Source organism: Gossypium hirsutum, chromosome A03 (genome assembly GCF_007990345.1).
Source record: "Gossypium hirsutum isolate 1008001.06 chromosome A03, Gossypium_hirsutum_v2.1, whole genome shotgun sequence".
Classification (NCBI taxonomy): Eukaryota; Viridiplantae; Streptophyta; class Magnoliopsida; order Malvales; family Malvaceae; genus Gossypium; species Gossypium hirsutum.
In genome coordinates, this window is record NC_053426.1 from 110,599,599 (window position 1) to 110,616,508 (window position 16,910).

A 16,910-nucleotide genomic window follows, 5' to 3' on the forward strand; every position below is an offset into this window, starting at 1 on the left:
CAAGTCCGACTCGGCTCAAAATTTGGGCATAAAATTTTACCAAAACATGTCCATATTTATAAAAGACTAACTCAAGCTCATTTTAAACCTGTTCATATTATTTTTGTAATGCCCCCACGCCCGAAACCGTCACCGGAGTCAAGCTCGAGCTGTTACTAAACTTATCTTACCTTTTCAACAACTCTAAACCACTTATTTTAATTTTCGGAATAAACTGTTTTTCTGAATCATGGTTACTTAAAAATTCATTTCTCGAGTTTCAAAACTCGAAATTAAGATCCGTAAATTTTTTATGAAACTAGACTCATATATCTATCTACTAATTATTTCTAGAATTTTTGACTTAGCCAATTAGTACAGTTTATTAGTTAAAGTTACTCCTATTTCAGAATTTGACTGCACTGGCCTCTACTTACTACGAACCATTTTTCTCTCTGTACAAAAATCATATGACTATACCGTTTGTTTCTATTAAAACTAGATTCAATAAGGATTCTAACCATATAAAGTACACCACCTAATTATTTTTGTAAAATTTATGGTGAATTTATAAAGTTGAAACAGGGGATCCAGAAATTGCTCTGGCCCTATTTCACTAAAACTCAGATATCTTATAAAATACAAAACCTTTACCTGTTTTGCTTAATCCATTTGAAAATAGACACAATAAGCTTTAATTTCATATATTATTCACCATCAACCCATGTCTCTACAATTTCTTGTGATTTTTCAAAATCACATTATTTCTGATACTTGAATCTGTTTTTAAGTTACTTTCACATTTTTCTTAGTTTTCATGTGATAGTTACTACTTATTCATACATACTATTAAACATGTATATCATCAGCCCTTCTATTTGTTAATCACTAGCAAGTATTTACACATCATTCATTGATCATATCATATCAAAAGAAACCAAGTTCCTATACATGCCATACACAAAACGAAACGTCTATAAGAAAAAGAAAATGAAGAGAGTAAGCATTAGACTTAGTAAGCTTACAAGTAAATAAATTACAACATTCAACATAATGAATAATTATACATAATATCACCTAGCCTCATAAACTTTCTTTACTTCTGATTTTCTACCTTATTCTTTACTCATTTACCTTCTTTCTTACCTGACCTTTCACTATTCATAAATATAATCTACCTTCCCTTTTGCTGATAATTCACTGTAATTTAACGTGTACAATGACCCGTTGAACCACTCGGAATACTAAGGATACTAGGGTCGTTCCTGTTTATCAATATCCTGCCAATGCCATGTCTTCGACATGGACTTACATGAATTATTCCTGTCTCCAATGCCATATATATATAATATGGGCTTACATGGCTCATTCTTGTCTCCAAAGCCATATAACTGATATGGACTTACATGGCTCATTTCTGTCCTGTCCTGTCCTGTCAACCCCAATATCCTAACATTCCTAAGGTTCAAACGGGGCTTCCTAATGCTTTTTCTCTGTCACTTCGCCTTTAATTCGACTTTAAATATTCTCAAAAAAAGTATATAAATGCTGAAAATTGACAATAATAATGTAAAATAAAAGAATATTGCATTTATTTATTGGAAACTTACCTCGTATGCAAAAATAGCTACTTTTACCATTTCGTCCACAACTTGGTATTTTCCCCATTTTAGCCCGAATTTCAGTTTTCATTGCTCTATCATTTAAAATATAGTCTAATTAGGACTCACATTATTCAAATTGACCCAAAATCATATTTTGGCAAAATTATAGTTTTTCCCCTAAACTTTTACATATTTACACTTTTGCCCCAAAGCTCGTAAATTAAAATTCAGCCTATTTTCTTATGTTTTATGACATGCTGATCATTTTTCCCTTCTATGGCAGAATCAAATTCACACTCTAACATGCACTTATGACTATTAGGTATTTTTACTGATTAAGTGCTTTTACTCGTTTTTGCTTAAAACCGAGTAGTACAAGTTGTCTATCATAATTTAAAACCTCATATTCTATCATAAAACACCAAAATACACAAATTTCACCTATGGGTATTTTTCCAAATATGAACCCTAGGTTGAATTATTGCTAGCATAAGCTTAATCGAGCTACCGGGACTCCAAAAACGTAAAAATCATTAAAACGAGGCTAGAACCTACTTACAATCGAGCTTGGAAGCTTGAAAAACCCTAGCAATGGTTTGTCCTTGCTATATTCGGCCATGGGGTTGAAGATGAGCAAATTTGGCTTTTAATTTTGTATTTTAATTCATTTTACCCTTAAATGACCAAAATGCCCTTACTACTAAACTTTCTAAAATTCCATCCATGTCCAATTTTTGTCCATAGACTTAGAAATTGGTAAAATTACTCTTTAAGGACCTCTAATTAATAATCTAATTCAATTTTATGCAAAATACTTCTAGAACACAAGTTTTGCAATTTATTCAATTTAGTCCCTAATTTCAAATTAAGCACTTTATGCATAGAATTTCTTCACGAAATTTTCACACAATCATGCAAACATATCATAGACCTCAAAATAATAATAAAATAAATTTTTCTACCTCAAATTTATGGTTTCGCAACTACTGTTTCGTTTAGGCCTTATTTCGGGATGTTACAATTTTTAATGATTTTTATATTATATTATTTTAATATTTAATAAATTTATACATTTTTTATTTGTTGAAAATTTTTATATAGTCATCTTAACAATATTTAATGTTTACATTAGAGTATTATTATATATTTAGTATAGGTTTATGTTTTTAATGTGTTCTAAATGACATAATATATAAAAATAACATAATATAAAGTATTATAAAATTAAAATGGGCCGGGCTCGGATCTTGAACATTCAAGCCTAAACCCAGCCCATATTTTAAATGGGCCTAATTTTTTACCCGAGCCCATTTTTGGGACCTAAAATTTTTGCCCAAACTCTCTCAAATTTCAGGTAGACCTTCGGGCTTGGACTAGTAGCCCGACCTATAAATAGATCTATTTCAAATCCTATTATACGATAAATATTTTTTTAATAAATTGTCCATTAAATTAGAATCTAATTAAAAAGTAACACTAACTCAATAAAAACATTTAATATTAATTTTAATTTAGTTGCACATATTCATACACAAAATTTTGAAAGAAAAAAACCCATAAAAACCCGAATCTAAAATTTAAAAATTTACATGTTTTATATAAAAATCATTAAAATTTGAATTTTTTATTTAAACTCAACATGAAATTCCTAAAGTATGATACATAAAATATGCTCAAAATTAGGCATGTAAATGTAGGAAGCATCCTTTTGTAGTTATCAACATCTTTATGTGTGTTCATAGATCAAAATTCTTCCATACATTTTCTCATGGAAGTCTCCCAGCCACACACCTTTTTATTATCAATATATCATATAAAAAAAGATTTGATTCTTATAAATAAATTTATGGCATGAGATAATAAATTATCAGTTAATCATCGATTGCTCACAATAATAACTAATGATAAACAAATGATGAAACTAATAGAGAAGTTGAAGAGTACAGTTCTAGGAGGTTAAAGAAGTTGAAGAGTACAATTAGGCAGGATGAAGGATTTGCTGTAGTACGAGGCTTAGTGAGTGATCAAAATGGTAGATGAATCATTGGGTTTGGCAGACACTTAGGAAATTGTATAATGTTGGAGGTTGAGTTTTGGGGTATCTTGGATGGATTAAAGCTTATCCCAGATAGAAGACTCGAAAGTGTCTTAATTCAAGCAGACAGTCTCGAGGCTACTACTGCCATTCAAGAGGGTACCTTTAGAATTTTGAACTCAGCTATAATAAAAAAAATTCATCAGACCCTAGCAAAGGTAAAGCAGCGGAAGATTCAACGTATTTCCCGAGAAAAAAATATAGCTACAAATAGTCTAATTAAGATAATTCACGACAGAAGACTAAGTTTAAGATTATTTGAAAATCCTCCTTCGAAGGTTTAATTTCGTAAGTCTATATCTTTTAAATTTCACCCCACAAAAGAAATACGAATATCTCAACAAACAAACATGTAATGCCCTACGCATCCTCTAGAACAACAATGACGGGGACAACAAAACGTAAGAACAAAGACAAAAATACGATTTATAAGAGGTATGATCACTATAGCCACTTTTATTTTGCTAAACTATTCTCCCAATCTATCATCACCTTCCTCTCTACTAACGTACCGGGATGAAGTCTGAGACTTTTGTTTAGAAGTCAAAATAAAATTCAAAGTTCTTGGGAAGCGCACAGCATGAATATTGTATTAAAAAAAATCAAATTGAATTATAAAAATTTTAGAAGGACTAAAAGGGCAATTAGCCCATTGAAAAACTTCAAACTTTGTATAGCTCTTTTGCCTTCATCAACCCAAACTACCTTCAATAATTATATTATTAAATTCCTATTTATATTTTGTATTTTTTTGTTTGAAGTTATATATAATTTATGTTTGATACATATGAAAATACAAATTTAATAATATAATCCTTTAATTGAAAAAATCGAAATATATACAAATTGCAGGCTATTAGCAGACCTCAAACTTGACCTAATATGCTATAATTGAACTTTGTCTGTTTTGATCCATTTTCACTTGTACTAGCATTAAATATTCTTTTGAAACTCTATTTTCTTAAAGTAATTCTTGTAAGTTTCAATGGAAGTATGTAAGAATTTATCCGAAATTGGTACGAATCAGTTAAATCAAATTTTATAATATTTCTATTAATTTATTTAATATTAATTTATTTAATTTGAATTAGACGAATAAAAAATAATAATTTTATTAATTCAATAGTAATCTGATTCTAAAAATAATAAAAATAATGGTTATAAACTCGGATTTCTTTTTTTTAAAACAGACAACCTATCCATAAAATTCACTACTTGTAATTGAAAAATACCATGTATTATGTTTACACAAAATTTTTTTAAAATTAAAAGTTGATACAAATTTTTTTATTGATTTCACAATTAAATCCTAGAGATAGCTTATATTTTACACACATTCTTGATTATTATGCTTTTAATCCTTGAAGCTATCTTTAATAATTGGGCTTCACAATTATATCTCATGCACTCAGATTTTGACATCCCATCAAAAAAACCAACATTTTTTTTCCCCTTCTTCACCCCACTCTTTTAGTCATGATTTCACAACAATGAAAAGGACCGTATATCTTTTCTTCATTTTTTTGGGATTAAAAACATGAAATTGTAATGAAATTTATTGGTAAAAAAAACTCTTTGATATCTCTCGATTTTGATATTAAGGAAATTTATTTTTTTCCAAAAAGAAAGTAGGGCAATTTAGTTGTTGTTCGAGAGTGAGTAACTAATAACAATTAATCACGATTTTTCGTCAATTGTATATAATTTTGATTGGTGCAATAGAAAATTTATCCATCAACGTTGATATATTCCGTGTAAAGATTATGAGCTAAATTTATTAAATCAAGACTAAATTGACAGAATATATAAGATTTAATGACTAATTTTATTATTATACTAATAAAAATATGTACAATTGTTCCAATTTTTTGTGAGGGACCAATATACTAAATATTAGAATTAAGAAGGACCAAGAGGTTTTTTTACCAAATGTATTCAGTTCATAGGGTAATAGGAGAGAGATAGAGATCGAGAGAGAACAGTACAGGTTAATTAGGACGCAAGTAAAGAGTAAAAGAGAAGCCATTTATAAGCTGAGAGTGTCAGCTTTGGCGTACATAGCTGACCTTAGAGATGTTGACTGTGTTAATACCACCACCCCAAAAACTAAACCAAACTAAATCTACTTTCTTTCACCATTATTAATAAACCAAAAAATTACACAAAACAACAACAAAGCTAAAGTTTTGGGTTTGTGTTGAATAGCAACCAGCTTGGCTGTTTTTGCCAAAAACTTCAAAAAAGATAGTACTTTGATAGGTACTAAAACCTGATGAGTACAAAAAACTGGTGGGTTTTATGTAAATTTCCTTACTTTCTTGGGCTTTGGTACTTTTTTTTGTTCAAATTGACCAAAATGCTCCTCTGCATGGTTCCTGTGTGACTAAATAATTACTGTTCAAGCGTTCTATTACACTTATTGCAATGGTGGTGGTGTAAAAAAATTATCTTGGTAAGCTCTGTTTTTTTCATTAAGGTCTTTATGTTCTTAAAATGGGATTTCTTGTTTTGCTACAATGGTGAAGGTGCTATATATATACATATATTCTTTATGGGGTTCGCAAATTTGATACAAGGGTCTTGGATATTGTTGGGGTTTACACGGAGAGTGGCTTTTGGGGGATTGTTTTTCACTCTTCTTGGGTTCCAAGTTTAATTATATGATTAACCCAAGTTTAATTATATGATTTATGAACATTTTCCCATTTTCCCATTTTCCCATTTTCTCATTCATGTGGTGGGGCTTTGGGATTTTTTTTAAATATATTAAAAATCTGATCTTTTGAATCTTAACAACTTGTTATTTTTATAACTTAGATCTCTGTGTGATATACTCTGATGGATTCCTCAGATTGATATTGTTATTTGGTAGTTGATGTTTTGATTCTTCACGTTTGTTTATTTTGATCTCTTTTTTTTTTCATTTATTCCCATACTTTAAAAAATAATAAAAGTAGATGCTTGTTGTCTACCGTTTTGGTGGTTTCTTCATCTGATACCAAGATGCTGCTTTTAAAACTATATATTGATTAGTATATGCCATGTTTGGAGCTTGAAGCTCTGGTTTTTGGGAATTATTTAGTACAAAAGGGTCTGTCATCTATGTTCCCCTGAGTTGACTGAGTTAGCCCGGACTCAGTGGACTTTGCCATCAACAAAGGAAACAAATGTTTCCATGGCTCTCTTTCAACTTTTTTCATAATTTATTACTCAAAAATCCCATCTTGCCATTGAAAAAGCTGGTTGAATTTAGAAGCTGGGTCCCCATTCCCCACACTTGGTGTTATATTCTTTACCACTTTTGGCAATGTTTTTATTGGGTTATGTGAGTTGCTGTGATTGTTTGGTGATTGGTTTTGAGTAAGCTTTCACAGGGAAGGAAAGGGATCCTTTTTGCTTTGACAATATGAAGTTTATGAAGCTTGGATCAAAACCAGATACCTTTCGAAGTGATGGGAATAACGTGAGGTGAGATCTCTTGGTACCCTTTATTTGAAATCTAACGTATTGTCACCCTATATGTTGTTTGATGTATTCAATCTTCCATAAGATCATTGCTTTCTTGTTCATTTCGACTTGCACAGTCCTATTAGGAATCCTTTTGGAATGATGTCAAATATCGGTCTTTGGCTTATGTTTTGATGTGATTTGCAGCTTTTTGTAGTCTATTCATTTGTTATTTTTCCTCACAACAATGACTAATTTGCTGCTGCTTAGGATTTTCCGAGAAAAAATCGACAGCCCTTTTTTGAGTATCTTCTGATCCAAGTGACGGATCATCTAAATCTGACTAAACTTTATGGGGTTTTCACTTTTTATCTTTCTTCTATGGTTCCTCATGTATGCATTATACTTTCTGCAACTTTGATTGTGCATAGCCTATGCATCGTTTATTAGTTAAATAAATCCGGTAATCGTCAAGTTATAGCCTATGCATAGAGTTTTGTATCATACTGGTCTTGCGCAGAGCAATTCAAAGAGTTTTCGTTTTCCTATTTTAATAGGTTTAAAACCAAAGGTAGATGGTGTTCGAATTGAATATAAACTCTTACTACAAGCTCTATGGTTACCTTTTTTAATCTAGCCTTTTGTTGAACCCGTGTGAGTTTTGAAAAATTCTAATGGTTTTACGCTTACGTGCTCCTGTTCAGGTATGTAGCAAGTGAGCTAGCAACTGACATTGTAGTCACTGTTGGGGATTTTAAGTTTTATCTGCACAAGGTATGCATTCATTTCATATTTGGTTTAGATCGGTTCAATTGAGCAAGCACGACTCCGTTCTGCTTGTTTATAGTCTTAAAAGTTCATTTGGGATTTTGGGATTAATGGAAGAACATATATGCAGTTTCCTCTTCTATCAAAAAGTGCCTGCTTACAGAAGTTGGTTGCAAGTGGCAACGAACAAAATTGCGATGAAGTTCAGATTTCTGACATTCCCGGTGGCTCGGTTGTGTTTGAGATATGTGCCAAATTTTGTTATGGCATGACCGTCAACCTTAATGCTTACAACATCTTTTCCACTCGATGTGCAGCTGAGTATTTAGGAATGTATGAGACCATTGAAAAAGGGAATTTAATTTATAAGATTGATATCTTTCTCAACTCCAGCATTGTCCACAGCTGGAAGGATTCGATTATTGTTCTTCAGACTACAAAATCTTTGTCACCGTTATCCGATGAATTGAAGGTGGCCGGTCTATGCGTCGATGCTATAGCTACCAATGCTTGTATTGATGTTTCCAAGGTTGATTGGTCCTACACTTATAACCGGAAGAAGCTCCCAGAGGAAAACGGGAATGATCCGAACTTTAATGGTGTCAAAAGTCGACCAGTGCCAAAGGACTGGTGGGTTGAAGATCTGTGTGAACTTGAAATTGATCTATATAAGCGTGTTATAATGAGTATTAAAACCAAAGGAATACAATCCCATGAAGTGATCGGAGAAGCTTTGAAAGCTTATTCTTATCGAAGGTTGCCGGGTTTCAGTAAGGGCGTAATCCATTCTCGTGATGTTGGAAAGTATCGATCAACTGTTGACACTATCGTCTGGTTGTTGCCTGCAGAGAAAGGAAGTGTATCTTGCAGTTTCTTGTTTAAGTTGTTGAAAGCGGCTATCATAGTTGACTCAGGAGATATGGCTCGGGAACAGCTGGTGAGACAAATAGGACAACAACTTGAGGAGGCTTCCCTGAATGATCTTTTGATAAGAGCAGCAGAAAGGGAAGACGTAATGTATGATGTCGATATGGTACAGAAAATAGTGAACAAGTTTCTGATGCAAGATCGGAATGCTGAATATGAATCGGAAGAAAACAAGGTTCAGGAAATACAAAGACCCGGAATCTTAACAGATGCTTCCAAGCTGATTGTGGCAAAGTTGATAGATTCATACCTTGCTGAAATCGCAAAGGATCCAAACTTACCCTTGTCAAAGTTTGTAGACCTTGCTGAAACAGTGTCTTGCATCTCTCGGCCTACTCATAACGGGCTTTACCGAGCCATTGACATGTATCTTAAGGTGAGAATCTTGCCAAAACCCGTATTTTTCCATGCATAGCAAATCCGCATTTACATGAATTGTGCTGTTTCGATGCAGGAGCACCCATGGATGAGCAAGAGCGAGCGAAAAAGGATATGCAAGTTAATGGACTGCAAGAAACTATCAGCCGATGCATGTATGCATGCTGTTCAAAACGAGATGCTCCCATTGCGTGTGGTCATTCAGGTTCTTTTTTTCAAGCAACTCCGGGGGGCTGCTGCCACTTCATCCGGAACTAGCACTCCTGACTTACCCAAATCCCTGAAAAACGCAAATGGCGGATCTCACGGGAGCTCAAGATCAGCACCAACTAATCCGGAGGAAGATTGGGATTCAGTGTCTGCAACCGAGGAGCTGAAGGCTCTGAAAACCGAACTGGCTGCCTTAAGGTTGAGAAACCGCGGAGATATTAGAAACAACGTTGACAACGCGGCCGCCATTAGTAAAATGAAAGGTTTAATGAAGTCAAAGAGGATATTTACAAAGATATGGTCAAGCAAAGCAGCCATAGGTGAAAACAGTGGTTCAGATTCATCAGAGAGTCTTGGTTCTGCAAATCCTGAAGAAGCTAAATCAACACCATCTAGAAATAGGAGGCATTCAGTTTCTTAGTAGACAATGTGGGAAAATACATTAACTTTTTGGTGGGGTTTTTTAATGTTTTTACCTCTCTTAATGACAATGGTAAATTCAAGACTAGTTTTATGTTAACTCAGTAAAATGAAGCATACTATATACATATAATATTATATATATATGTATATATAGATTTGTTTGTCTGGCCATCGATGAATGCAAGATGCCACTGCCATGTCCATCATGCAACACTTTTAGTATCTGTTTCAGTTTTTTCAGTCACTCCAAGATGGGCTGAAAATGATCAAGTGCGGTTAAGTAGATTATAGTTACTATAGATATCCTCATACTTCCAAACGAATATACTTGGCTCTATATTAGGGGTGTTTCGAGGTCTTAAGTATAAGAATACGTGAAGATTCATTTTTTAATTGTTCTATGCTCATTATTGGTTGTGGATAGAATTCGTTCTTACAGTATCGCTCATGCAATCCATTTAATGTTCTTTACTCTATTCCTTATCAAGTACTATTGTTAGTTACATGAATTTCATGTTTAAGGGTGGATTTAGACGGATGGTGTGTTTATTAGTTAATGTAAAAACAACAGTAGTAGCGGTAAAATTAAATATTGTAGCGTGAGATGCATTGTATCGCACTCCACTGCTCATCCAAACTCACCTTAAATTAGATTGGACTCGTCAACTAAATCAAAAATCGGTCCCAACAAAACAACAAAGGAGTTAATATAGTTTTAGAGCGAATTGCTCATAATTGGGATGGAACTTGAACTGTATTTTAAAATTGTTTTTAACCTAAATTAATGGTCCAAATTGAAAAAAAAAATTGGCCCAACCCAAATACTTAAAGCCCAAATGCTTAAACCATCTGGCCCAACTACCTAAATACCTTAAAAAGTTTTTAATAAATGAGAAAATTGAGGGGAAAAAAAGTTTTTTGAATCGATTAAATTATCGGTTTTAATCGGTTTATCTTATTTAATTGAATAAATTATTAAAAATAAAGAAAATCGATTCAACAGGTAGTTCAACCTGTCTTATTGGTCTATTCAACCCTTATTTTGGACATTCTCGATCCAATTGATTATTCTTATTCTAAAAACAGTGGAAAAAAATAAAAACTAACCTAAATATAGGCATGATCATGGGTCGGGCTCGAAAGCCAGCTTGAAAAGTGGAATGAATTCAGTAAAAATATAGCCTCGAAAAATAGGCTTGGACAGAAAAAGAGTTTCGTTTTCTAAACGGGCCAAACCTCGGGTAAATTTTTTTGCCCGAATTTGCAAAAAAAATTTGCTACTTTTTTTTGTTATTTTCATTGTTTTGCTATTATTTTGTCACTATTTTGGTGACGTTTCTTTATTATATTGCTACTATTTTATTGTTATTGTTTAGATGTTGTATAACTCTTATTTTATTATTATTTTTACTACTATCTTAGAGGTATTTTCTCTCTTAGTTACACCTATCTTAATGTTATTTAATTATAAATAATTTTTTAAATTTATTTTTAATTTATTCGGAAACATTTATTTTAATATTTTAGTGTATTTAATGTATTATATTTTTTAAATTTATTTTTATATAAAAATAATAATATAAAAAAATTTAATATGGACATACCGAACTCGAATTTTAACATTTTTATCTGAGCCGAATTTGGACAAAATTTTAAGCTCATTTTTATGCCAAACCTAAAATTCTATTGACCGGACTGAACCAATAATCACCTCTACCTAAATATGAGTGTATCATTATTGTTATATATATATATATTAGTATTTCTAAATTTTTTAAATATTTTTTTCTGAAAAATTAGTTATCTTCCTCCGATTGTAACAGCAGAACAAAGAATCAAAAGTTAGATATGATCGTCAATGATCTCAGACATACACACACATATATATTGTTCAAAACCCTGTTTTCCACATATTATCCAGTTAAAAAAGAACGTTACACGATTAACTGTGAAGCGGCAATAAGTTCAGCCAAAGGTCACCATGGAAAACCCTATCCAATTAAACCCCAAAAAAACAAAAAAGAAGGAGAAGCCATAGCTGTTAACATACAAGTTTCTGACCGGCTTTGTACTGTTTCATGTACCGTTTATCTCGAAGGTGTTTTTAGATTTTGTTAAAGCTGACCTATCTGATCTGTATATATAAAAACTCCATTAGCATAAAGACACAAGCAAAACCAGTAAATTTTTGTTCACTGCAGCGTTTATTACAATGGAATGAAGAAACATTCTTGCATTGACCAACCATGTTTTGTGTTTTTGTAATGGAGGATAAAAATCTTATATTAAATTGGGTTAATTTCATCAAACGTCCCTAAACTATTATTTAGTTTCTAAATTGATCCTAAACTTCAAAATTTTCTAATTGGATATTCAATGTATCAATATTGTTTCAATCTTAGGTTGATTGAGCAGTAAAAGTATCATGGAGGCCTCTATATTAGAGTCGAATTTCATTTTACCACCCCACTACTTAAAAAAATGGGTAAAATAGTCTTTATACATTAGATCAAAAAGCAAATTAACCATTCTGTTAAAAATTGTATTCATTTATATTGTTAAAAATTGGTCCATGTACATCGGCATCAGGTACACATGGCATGTCACATGCCCTTGTCTACTTATTTTGTCAACCACACCAATTTTTAACAATACAAATTAATGAAATTTTTAATAGAAAGGATCAATTTGTTATTTAATCTAATGTATAAAGAATAGTTTGCCCATTTTTTTGAGTATATGGGGCAAAATGCAATATGATTCTTAGTATAAAGGCCTCCATGATACTTTTACCTTGATTGAGCTTTAGCTCAGTTGACATCGTTACTATTACAATAACAAGGAATACATGAATTCGAGTGGGCTTAAGCGTATTTTTCCTTCGATTTAAAAGTTTATACTTTATAGGTAGAAGTAAACATTGTATAAAAAAGAATATTGTATCAATCTAGTACTTTTGTCAGCCTACCTGTCAATTTAGACACTAATGTTAGTTGATTAGGAGGGTTTACAAATAAAAGTAGCTATCCGATAAAAAATTATATTGTAACAATTTAGTACTTTTGTTAGCCTAGTTGTCGATTTAGACACTAATGTTTATTCGAATTTGACATATAACATTATTTAAAACACACGAATCAAATTGAATCTGACATATTAAAAAGAAAAAAAAGTGTCAATAAAGTTTAGAAATGAACGTAAAATCCAAGTTCTCCATGCAACAAGTATACATATTTTATAAATTGGCTCACGTGTTTTAATTATGCTATTCAAATTGTCCATACAATAAATACACATATTTTATAATTTGATTAACGTATTTTAAACATTCTTTACATTAAATTTGAATTGATATTCAACGTCCGAACTTGAAAAAATGACAGAATTGAGGCAATATTGATACTTTTAACTCAATTAAAACATTTTAAAATTTGGAAAAATGATTTAGAATATGAGCTATGACTTAAGGATGTCTAATATAATTAACCCTATAAAATTTAAAAAATCACAAATAAGTCCATGTTGTTTAAATTGGACCGTGAACTAATGAGAATATCGGTTGAAAGAGAGAAATTAGACCAATTGAATCATTTATTTTTTAAATAATTTATTTAATTAAACTAGACAAATTAAAAATCGATGGTTTATCTGATTTAATTATCGATCTAGTTCTGAAAATATTAAAATAAACTGGATTCGAATACCTGAATTTAAAATACCATTAAAAAAAGGCAAAAATCAAAGGAAAATCTGAATAAATTCTGATTCATGGGAGAGGATAGAGGTAAAAAGAAAAACCTGACCCTATGATTCTTTTTTCTTTTTTGCCTACCCACTTCCCAAACCTCATTTGTCCTTCGATTCCATGGAAGGGACACTTTGAGAATAAAAAGGGGAAATTGTTTTTGTATGCTGTGAAGGAAAGCACCAAAGTTCGAAAAAGTCACACATTTCACCCAATCTTAGGCTCTTTTCTTTGTGGTTTCAAATAAGGCCAAGCCTTGCATGACCCTGACCACATTCATTTTTTTTTTTGGGAGGATCATGCAGGGACGAAAGCAAAGAAAAGTTAAAGCCAATGGTGATGGATTAGAATCCCATTCCCCACCCAACAAAAACAATTAATAAATAACTTTCATCAATTTTGATTGTAATACATCCATAATGGTGTGGATTGAGTCTTAGCTTAATTAGCATGGATATTGTTGTTAATGTCGGAGGATATGAGTTCGAGTGTGTTGAAACGCATTATCCTCCTTTTTATAGGTAGGTGTGTGCAAATTTCGGATAAAACCAAATTAATTCAGTCGAGGTCGGTTAATAATTTTTTGAAAGTTTGATTTGGTTAATTTTTTTTGAAAAAATTTTGATTCGGTTAACAATTTAAAAGGGTCAGTTAATTTGGTTAAGGGTAGTTTGGGTCGATTAATCGGTCGGTTAATCGATTGAATACCCCTGTTTATAGGTTGGGGTGAGACTATGGATAGCTTTAGGTTTTGTGTCGAAAAGAGCACATATATGATTTGTTGGTATGAGATTACCCATAGTGGTTAAAATATGTTCCAATTTTTTGCATTTTTTATATATTTAAAATTTAAATCTAATTATTTACATTGTTAAAGTTCTTCTATTAAATTTGTTGGTGTGACATTTTAAAATTTAAAAAAAAAATACTTAGTATTCATACAAAATAATAAAAAAATATTAACATTACAATTAAGGGTTTAAATGAGACAGTTGTACTTATAAGCTATTAGAGTTCGACTATAAAAACTTGATTTTGATTTGGCAATTATTGGGTTCAATTGAGTTTAATTATGAAAGTTCGAGTGACTTGCAAGTCTAATTGAATTTTCTTTTATTTTTAGTATGTTTTTATATCATGAAAGTTAATTTTTACCTTTATTACTAGAAAGAGCTTAATTATGAACAAGCTCGAACTTAAATATGAATAAGCTTAATCGAGTTCAAGTAACTCAATTTTGTCTCAAGCCAAGCGTAGAAATTGATGCTCAAGCTCAAGCTCAAGCTCAAGCTTGTCACTGTTTGAGCTTGACTTGATTCGATTACACCCTTAACTGTAATAAGGCTAAATTTAGCAAAAGAAATTTAATTGGGTTAAGAATAAGACTTGCATTTTTTAACTTGAAAGTAGAAGTATTGAATTATTTAAAATAAAACATAAAAACACTAAAATTCTAAATATATAAAAATACAGGGACTTAAAACATATTTTTAACCATTATATATATTTATGTTTGAATGTAATGTTTGTGGACCAAACCGAAGAATCGGATAAAGATGGTGGAGGAGTGAGGAGGTGCGTGTGGGGGGTGACTAAAACTTCAATGTGTGTGTCGACTTATAAATCTAAAAACATCGTTATCCTCGTCCCCCTCTCAACATCACCACCCCACCTTATTTATTTTCTTCCTGGTTTCCGCACTTCGTAAGTACAGTCACTTTGATTCTATGTCTTATTAACCCCTTTCTCGTTATTAACCTTATCCCAATCCAACTTATGATTTTTTTTAAGGTTAATTATATCAAACGTCCTTAAAGTGTGGTTTCGATTTTAAATTGACCACTGAACTTTAAAACTCAAAGTATTGATATTGTATAGTTAGACCCTCCCTCTCATTAGACATTAAAATACTAGTTTTGTTGATACCGTGTATCAACAGAGGTCAATGGAGAGGAAAATAGTGTCTTGATCAGAAAAATAGAGTCGGAACCCCTCTAATAGATTGTTTGAAACTACTTAAATCATAATTATTTTGGGTAGAATCCTGAATCGAGTTATTATATATTTTATTTTATTATAATAGTTATAACTCTTGCTTTATAATCATATTTATATTTCAAACTTATCACCAAATTTAAATCAAGTATTTAAAGGTGAAAGCCAGCTGGATTGATGGATTAACCCCTCTTTTTTCCCAAATAGGCTAACCCCATTTTATTTTAAAAAAATTAGGGTTCAACCAAATGAAACTTCCAAATCAAACATTAGATGAAACTAATTCTTTTATCTTTAAAAAGCTAAAATCCAATAGAAAGATGCATGAATAATGCCGAATAAAAAATAAAAGGTAAATTACACTTAAAATTATTAAATTATTAGTAAATTTACGTTTTGATTACTTAATTTCAAAAAGTTTACAAAATATCATTGAACTCTGTTCAAAGATTTTCATTCAAGTCATCACCAGACTATAAAAGTTATTGTTATATGACATTTGTTTGCACGAATCAAAAGCTCTCATTTTTCTTCCCCTTCTCTTATACAACTCAATATTTTTTTCATGAAATAATTTGAACATTAAGGTTTAGGGACAAAGGGAGGGGATGGCAAGGGCCTTACCTCTCTAAAATGGGAAATTGCTTCTTTAGACCCCCAAAGAAATATATTACTTAATATAACGGTGAAATTGTATTTTAGTTTTCATGTAAATATATAACTTAATCTTGGGCCCTTAAAAAAATTTCTAACCTCGCTGTTGTTGAACGTCACGAATTTGTAAATTAAAATCTAAATATTTTTATACTCCGATCTCTAATATTGACCGTCAAATCGGCTTAAAATTAATATATATTATTTTATTTATTAATGAGTATTAATCCACTATATTAATCATCGAATTATCACTCGGAGCTTATTAACCATATTTAATAATAAATTTGGATGTAATTTATTCTAAAATTCATTTATCATTAGATGAAACTTCCAGATCAAACATTAGATGAAACTAAATCATTTATCGTTCTAAAGCTAAAACTCCAATAAAAAAATTATGAATAATGCCAAGTAAATATACAAGGAAAGAATCTAACGATCATAGATATCCACGAAACAGAATCCAACGGCTCTGCCAACTTGCCTAGGACCTCTCCAATCTTCTCCTTCCGCGGAGACCCGGAGCCGCCTCTCTCTCTCACCCAATTTCTTTGGAACCCCCAAAAACCCCACACCTCATATTCCCCCAAGTTTAACCATAGTTAACTATCCAAATAATAAAAAAGTAAACCATGGTTAACCACATATACTCTATATATTCCTCTAGTTAGCTTCTCTTTTT

The 16,910-nt window shown here is 31.5% G+C and overlaps 1 protein-coding gene across 2 annotated transcripts; it reads left to right on the forward strand.

The window, feature by feature from the left end:
* The first annotated feature begins 5,793 nt into the window (after nucleotides 1-5,793).
* On the forward strand, nucleotides 5,794-9,928 carry LOC107886953 (BTB/POZ domain-containing protein NPY2). 2 transcript variants are annotated; one of them, XM_016811063.2, is made up of 5 exons: nucleotides 5,794-6,130; nucleotides 7,053-7,146; nucleotides 7,830-7,899; nucleotides 8,024-9,196; nucleotides 9,275-9,928. In XM_016811063.2, the coding sequence occupies exons 2-5, from the start codon at nucleotides 7,085-7,087 to the stop codon at nucleotides 9,827-9,829; spliced, it is 1,860 nt and encodes a 619-aa protein (XP_016666552.1). In that variant the 5' UTR covers nucleotides 5,794-6,130; nucleotides 7,053-7,084; the 3' UTR covers nucleotides 9,830-9,928. The 2 variants fall into 2 exon arrangements, with proteins under 2 accessions (XP_016666552.1, XP_016666551.1); XM_016811062.2 differs by having other exon boundaries at nucleotides 5,794-7,146.
* Nucleotides 9,929-16,910: the final 6,982 nt, after the last annotated feature.

Coding starts and splice junctions, on each gene's coding strand:
- LOC107886953 (XM_016811062.2), top strand. CDS start 7,085: ATGAAGTTTATGAAGCTTGGATCAAAACCAGATACCTTTCGAAGTGAT. Junction 7,900..8,023: donor TTAAGTTTTATCTGCACAAG/GTATGCATTCAT, acceptor ACATATATGCAG/TTTCCTCTTCTATCAAAAAG. Junction 9,197..9,274: donor CCATTGACATGTATCTTAAG/GTGAGAATCTTG, acceptor GTTTCGATGCAG/GAGCACCCATGGATGAGCAA.